At 37.3% G+C, this 7,299-nt stretch overlaps 1 protein-coding gene across 3 annotated transcripts in view; it reads right to left on the bottom strand.

Moving 5' to 3' along the window:
• Positions 1–3,174: 3,174 nt before the first annotated feature.
• Positions 3,175–7,299, bottom strand: part of FLRT2 (fibronectin leucine rich transmembrane protein 2) — a 56,297-nt gene continuing 52,172 nt past the window's right edge. For all 3 annotated transcript variants that reach the window (XM_085225447.1, XM_010711795.4, XM_085225448.1), the window contains one exon: positions 3,175–6,779. In XM_085225447.1, coding sequence (XP_085081573.1) covers positions 4,362–6,350 — 1,989 coding nt within the window. In that variant the 5' untranslated portion in view covers positions 6,351–6,779 and the 3' untranslated portion in view covers positions 3,175–4,361. The remainder of the gene's footprint in view (positions 6,780–7,299) is intronic.

Here is a 7,299-nt window from a genome sequence, read left to right as displayed (position 1 = left end):
TGTCTCAGTTAAAATCAGTTTTTTGAAACATCATCTTCAGATATCTGGGACCAAGTGATCATAGCAATTTATTTAGTGGCTTGTTTCTGAGAGGATCAGCAGTCAGTTGTCTTTGGGCACAAGTCCTAATAGCGCCCGTATAATAAAAGCTTGACAGATCACTTTTGGACTAGTTCTGCAGAAGAAATACTAGCCAGTGTTCTTTTAAAGAGCAAGGCATACTATGCTTTACTTAAGTTTAATGCCAAATAGTTTGATACTGCCTGTATTATTATTTGAGATAGAGAGTGCCTACTTCAGTAGACTTCAGGGGAGGAGTGATCATCAGCTTCCTAGGATTATCTCTGTGGAAGAGAGCACCAGGCATTATTTAATGAGGCTTAAAGCCAGTAATGCCTGGATTTGGCACTCATTTCTTTTTTTTTTCTTTTTTTTTTCTTTTTTTTTTTTGTCATTTGTTTGTTTGTTTTCCCACTGAGTAAAACAATTATTCTCATGCTCTAAAGAAAAAAAATAATAATATCTCCATGTTATAATTTATGGTGAAGAAATACTATAGATGGAAATTAACCACTTCACTGTCAAAATCTGAGGCAATTTTCCTTTCAATATCATCAATAAAGTGCCTTATGTAGACCCTTAACTTCTTAACAATATAATATGCATAAAGTTATTTTCCTTGTAAAATTAAAATCAATACTTTTCTTAGAGGAAGAAATTTTCTCTCTTAAAAAGAGAAAATGATTGAGAGAAAAGATATAGTTGAACTACTCTAGTAGAAAATAGCATAAGCTATTTAATTTTCTTTTTAACATCACATTCATTGTATTTCTTTATTGGCTTACAGAAGAAATTGCTAATATTTGAAGTCAATAGTAAACCAATGTCTATATGTTCTTATGAAGAAATTCAATAATAGTTTCCAGTAAAAACTTTTTAATGAAAAGTCCATGCATTCTTCAGATGTGGGTTTTTTTTGTTTGTTTGTTTTTTGTTTTTTGGAGGTTTTTTTTTTTGCTAACAAACTACATGCAAGGGACATTTGTTTTAATGACAGAATCTATGAAAACAAGGACCTGCTTGTAAATCAATCTTCAAAAGGAACTGTAGCACTGAACAAAGTTGTGTTGAGATACCAGTTCAACATAATTTCACTTAAACTTTTTTTTATTCCACTCATCAATCTTATCTGTACACTTAGGTCAGTTATTAGCAGTTAACAATGGACGATGGGTGAAATGTTGTCTGTAACCATTGATTTGTCCCCACATTCAATGAACACTTGCAAATAAGGATCAAGAATTCATCACTTTTGAGTTTCTAATGAGTTGTATGTGCACACATTTGGGACTTCTGCTGTATAGTTCCCTTAACTAGCATCTGTAGTCAGACATTTCTACTAAGTGAAGATGGCCCCATTTTCACAAGTCTAAGGAAAAAGGTTACTGATATTAAACTTTGTATCTCCAAAAGATCATTGTCCACTTTTACCTCTGTTTTTTTGTTTTGTTTTTTTTTTTCCCCAAATCTAATGAAAACTCCTCAATATTCTTATCCAGATGAAAAAAAATGAAGTCTGTCTGTGTGGCTAACACAGAATCCCCAACTCTGCTGTAGGCTGAAATACATGAATTGTTCTGCAGCTGGAAAGCAATTACAGTAAGAAGAAACACTCTTCAAATTTTATATATGTCTTTTTAGATTATTAAGACTACAGTTGTGAATTTGCTTAAGTAGTTCTCCCATAGCTATCCTTGAATTTCATTGTAAGTAGATTTCTGATTTTTTTCGGAAGTGTACTTAATGAGAAGAATCTTTGTCTGTATCACTTATCATTATATATTTTCTTCTTCAAACAGAAAAGAAGCTTAAACTACACTATCTTTAATATTACTTTGATTTTTTATCTAGGTAAGCCAGTTATACTCTGCACGCATATATATACATTTCATCATCTGGGATCAAACCACACATTTTATGATTGTCTTCCATTTCTATCTTATTAGAACAGTAACCACATTTGTTGTCTTCATTTTGGGCTTGTGATCTTTCACTTAGAGGAAAGCTGAATTCCCTGAATAAGAAATTTGCTACAAGTAAGGTGCCTAGCTCACCCTAAAACTATGGTATCCTGAGGCCTACAACAGAAAAAGGAGGATAAAGATTCCTCTAGCATCAGTCATCAAAGTATGAAAGGCTAGCATGTGCATACATTCAAAAGATGCCTTTTGAAATAAAATTTACAGCTTGTTATTTCAGTGAAATTATATGCTAAACCCACACCCAATAGGAATCCCAGTCTACTTACTCTGAAACTCTTACGTGTCCATCATGCAATGGAAGCGTGCAGAAGTACAACTATTTGCTGCTTGTCTTTTGGGTTTTAGCAGCTAAAACATATTAAACAATCCAAATGTATCAACCTTCTCATCATTATCTTGAGCAAATAGGTCATAGAGAAAAAACTTTGCATAGACATTTCTATCTAGAATTACACCATTTGAAATCATATGGCAATCATATGGCAAAAAAAATTTCTCTTTTGCTCCCTACTCCATCAAAGAAAAAAAAAAAATTCTTTCTTGTCCTTGCTGTGAATTTTTGCTTGTCCCCAAGCTCAGGGGAAAGTAAGTTACATTAAAAAAAAGAAAAAGAAAAGGAAAAAGGAAAAAGGAAAAAAGGAAAGGGGAAAGAAAGGGAAGGGAAGGGAAGGGGAAGGGAAGGGAAGGGAAGGGAAGGGAAGGGAAGGGAAGGGAAGGGAAGGGAAGGGAAGGGAAGGGAAGGGAAGGAAGGAAGGGAAGGAAGGAAGGGAAGGGAAGGGAAGGGAAGGGAAGAATTAAATTCTACCACTGGGTTGGCAAAAAATCCAGAGTTCTTGGAAGTCATAGAGTCAGTGGAGTCAGTTGGAGCTGTTGAAACATAGTCTAATTTTGAGAGCGGCATCATTTTCATACAAGCTTGATGCTTCACATAAGGCATCACTCAGAAGTGACTCCAGGCAAAGAATTTGAGGGAACTAAGGAACAAATTCCAAGCCCACCTGCTGATTTTCAAATTCAGATCATTGTGGAAAATTTTTAAAAGCTTAAGATAAAAGAAGGATAATTTGGAGAAACAGTGTACTTGTGCTCTCAAAATTTCTCAATTAATATCAATTTCTGTTCAGCTGAATGGAAAAAAAAACAACCCTGAATTTATTCATGATTTTCCCTGCTGTACATATTTCAGTTCACAATAGGCCCAGAGATCTTCAGTAATAAATTTTTTAAAAATTAAAAAGATCTTTCGCAATTATTTTTCTTTTGTTGATTGTTTTTATCTTTTTCTTACTTTGAGTTACTGACTGTAACTCAAACTGCTAAATCACAGAGAGCTTGAACCATAAAAGTCAGTGGCAACTTTTCCATTGACATTATGTTTTGCAACATGTTTTCAGCAATTTCCACTTTTAGACTGTAAATTCTACATGAATATCACAGAGTTGGGAGCTCTTAGAATTTGCCTTGTTCAGATTTTACCTGAACATGCTGTGTCAACAAATACTGCTCTATTAACAAGAGGTGTAATCTAATGACAACTATCTCTTACATACTGATAACCCTCATCTTGCACTGAGAAAGGTTAAAGAATTCATGAAAGGCAGGAACCATTTCTAACATAAAAATGCATGGCATTGGAGGACATTTTCAGAATAGCTTTTGCAAATAGAAATCAAGGTCACTTCAAGTTTGACACTGAGTTCTGTCTACCTTTCCAAGTATATTGGGGAAACCTAATCAAATAAAAAGTAGCCTTTTTGGTAGCAGTCAGAACTCCAGCTTTGAATTGGAGGTAGGAAATACATAACTGACAAAGGGAACAGAAATATTTCAAATTGTTTGAAAAGCAACAGCAACTGCTGGATTTGAGCCAAATGGGTTTTACCCATTTTATCTGAATTGCTTTTGGCTGTTCCTAGTAACCCTGCTTTAATATGCACTTATTTTCCTGTATTACAGGACACCTAGGAACTTACATCCCTCAGACAGCTTCGACAGCAAAGTGGTTAATGTTTGAAGAATGAATCAATATTTCCTTTGCCATGACACTGGGTTCTTATTGTACAACCCTGTACAGTACTTAGCAATATTTTTTTAAGATTTAAAAAGCAAAGAGTTACAAAACCATTTGCAATTGACTTGAAATAGAAAAGATAGCACTTTTTAAATCCCATTATATAGTACACCGTATAAATTACAGAGTATTCAAATGCATAAATGCATCTGTGTAACATTTATCAAATGTAATTTTTTCATTGTTGTGAGGGTTACTTTCTCCAGAGTTTTTCTCTTTATCCTTGACACCCCCATCTCCCCTCACTATCACGTATGACAGTGCTCCAGGTCTGAGACATTGCTATTGCAGTATCGTATGTTGTTGGGGATGTGGCAGTCTGTGTAGTTAATGCCCCCATTTGGGGTATAAATGGGCTGCAGTCTGAAATCTCCTTTAAGGAGCTGATCATTATTTAAGGACACAATCTGGAAGCTGGTTTCCGTCATTTCCAGGATGGAGTTGTCCTTCTTGGTTCCTGCCTCACAGTAGTCATCTTTCCGACGGCCTCGATTGTATTTCCACTTCTGGGAGGTGTAACGCCCCTTTTTGTGCATGTGCCAGCAAAAAATGCTGAGCAGGACCACGAGCACAAATATCACTGCACCCCCAATTAAACCTGCAAGCAGAAATGGGGAGCCCAGGTTCTGAGAAGTTGTCTGCTCATGGCTGGAGGGAATGTTGCCGCCACTGTTCAAAAAGGAAGCCTTTGTTGTGGCTTCTGAACAGACAGTGTCTTCTCCAGTTCGGTAATTATTATAAGCATCCAGAGGAACCAAGCAAATCCGATAGGTGGATTTGGGCTCCAGATTTATCAAGCTTAAGTGTTGTTTCTCACCACTAACTATTTGTTCCTGAACAATTCCTCCTACCAGACTATGGCCCATTTTAACCCATGTGAGTTTATATGCCATCACAGTAAAAAGAGATATCCAGTTAACCTGGATGCAAGTATCATTCACAAAATGGATAGAGAGTTGAATTCGCTCAGATATAGGAGGTGTTACCCTTTCTCTGTCTTCCCTGTCAGGCACAGTAGGGAGTGTGACTATGATAGGAGTCAGAGGACTGTACTTAGTACTTGGGGGAGGAACTGATGAAAAGGGAACTAATGTAGTCGGCTTGGCTGTAGCTGGGACTGGGGTGATGATAAATGACATACCCGGGGTAGTGGTGGGGCATGACAGCATATTCATATTAAGCTCTCTGACTGCCATACCTCGGACCTGCTCTGGTCCCTGGCACATAAAACCCCGTACATTGATGGAAGAGGGAATAAACTTGAGCCATTCAGTGACCCACTTTATACTGCAGTCACACAACCAGGGATTATTCCTTACAGTGAGTTGCCTCAGGTTGTGGAGATCATCAAATACACCCTTTACCAACATACGAAGCTGATTGTTGGAAATATCAAGACGTTCCAGTTTGTGAAGATTTGAGAAGGCTGTAAGTGGTATATGAGTTATCTGGTTGTCTTGCAAGTAGAGCCTTAGCAGATGTGTACCTGGAAGATCAGAAGGAGGATGGGTCAGTGAATTACGCACTATAGAGAATTCCTTGAGTTTAGAGAGGTGACCAAAGGTGCCTTCAGCTATGCCTTTATTAGTAAGCAGATTGCCATCCAGAATCAGACGTTCCAAACTTGTAAGATTCTGGAAGGCCAAGTCTGAAATGACAGCAATTCGGTTTTCATCTACTCGAAGTTCTTGTAAGTCCACTGGAAGGCCTACTGGTACACTGCTTAAGTGATTCTTGGACAAGAACAGAAGCTTGAGGCTGATGGCTTCCCGGAACGCCCCATCTTCAACTCCAACAGTGGAGATGGAGTTGTCATCGAGGTGCAGTTCTTCCAGCTTCAAGAGCTGAGCAAGAGCAGCCCGAGAAATTGTCTGAATGTTGTTTTCCTGCAAGTGGAGAACCCTGACATTTTTGGGCAGGTTCATTGGGAATTCATCCAATTGGTTGCCATAAAGATAGACTGTGTGCACAGACTGGACATTGTGCAATTCTGCAGGAAATCCAGCATTATTTATTTGGTTATTATGGAGGTAGAGGACGGTTACACCCTCTGGTATCCCAAGAGGCACTGAGGTCAAGCTTCGCTCATTACAGTAGACAAAATTTCGGTCACAGCGGCACACTTTTGGACAAGCCAAAGTTTTGGAGACCTGCATGTAGAGCCCCAGGGAAAAGATAAGCCATGATTTCATGAGAACAGCCCAGTCTGAGGGCCACATTCTAGTCCAGGAACCCATTTCCAATTTAAAGAAATAAAGTATCAAAGTGTTAAAGAGCTAATAACAATAATAAAGGACAAGTAGCAAAATCTCAGATCATTAAAACTGGCTTCAGTTTATGTCCAGTGTTCAAGCAGAGATAAAGTCCTTCAGGCTAAGTATAAAATAATCATTTTACAGTTGGCGCACCTCCTACTTTTGATAAGAAAGCCACAGTCCTATTAGCCAGGGTTACAAATTTTGTTGCTTTCCTCCATGTGTGCCGAAAGAAAAAATAGCTGTGTCCTTGCAGTTGAGCAACCAGTTAATTTAAAGCTACCGAAAGCTGTCTGTGTACAAGTTGCTTGGAGTGATATTATTTCCTTTCATTGAAGTCTGTTGATATTATGCTCAGCTTTCTGAAGTCAGCAAAGTCCTCATAACAGCTATCAGCTGGATCTGGCCTGCCTGTTAAATAAAAGAAGAAAAAAAATGAATACCATGAAATGTTTAATAGGGAAGATCAAGCACTTTGAAAGACTATTCTAAGGCTGTGCTCTTTACAGCCTTCTGTTAAAAAAAAAAAAAAAGGTACTAATATTAAACATTAGCTTACTATTACTATTAAATGGTCTTGAAATAGTTTGATGCAAAGTCACTGCAATGATTGAAAGACTTTCAGTGACTTCAGTGAAGGTTAGAACTATCACTTCTGCTTGCATAGTGTATCTCCAGTCTTTGTCTTCTCACAGAATTTAAAATGCTAAAATGTATAGATTTTTCTTTTTTTGTCTTAACTCTTTTTTTATTTTACAGAACTCCAATGAGCCCTATTCATTGATATTTGACAGACTAGACTCTAGACCATACTACTTAAACACACTCTGCATTTTTTCATTTCCTATCAGAATCTGAAACGTTCTGCTTCCATTTCCATAATGCCCTTACGTATTTTCTCATTCAGCTTTAATGTACACTGCCAGATTAT

This window comes from Meleagris gallopavo, chromosome 5, assembly GCF_905368555.1.
Source record: "Meleagris gallopavo chromosome 5, MGAL_WU_HG_1.1, whole genome shotgun sequence".
NCBI lineage: Eukaryota > Metazoa > Chordata > Aves > Galliformes > Phasianidae > Meleagris > Meleagris gallopavo.
Note: the sequence above shows the minus strand (reverse complement) of the source record. Positions and strands in the feature narration are given on the sequence as shown.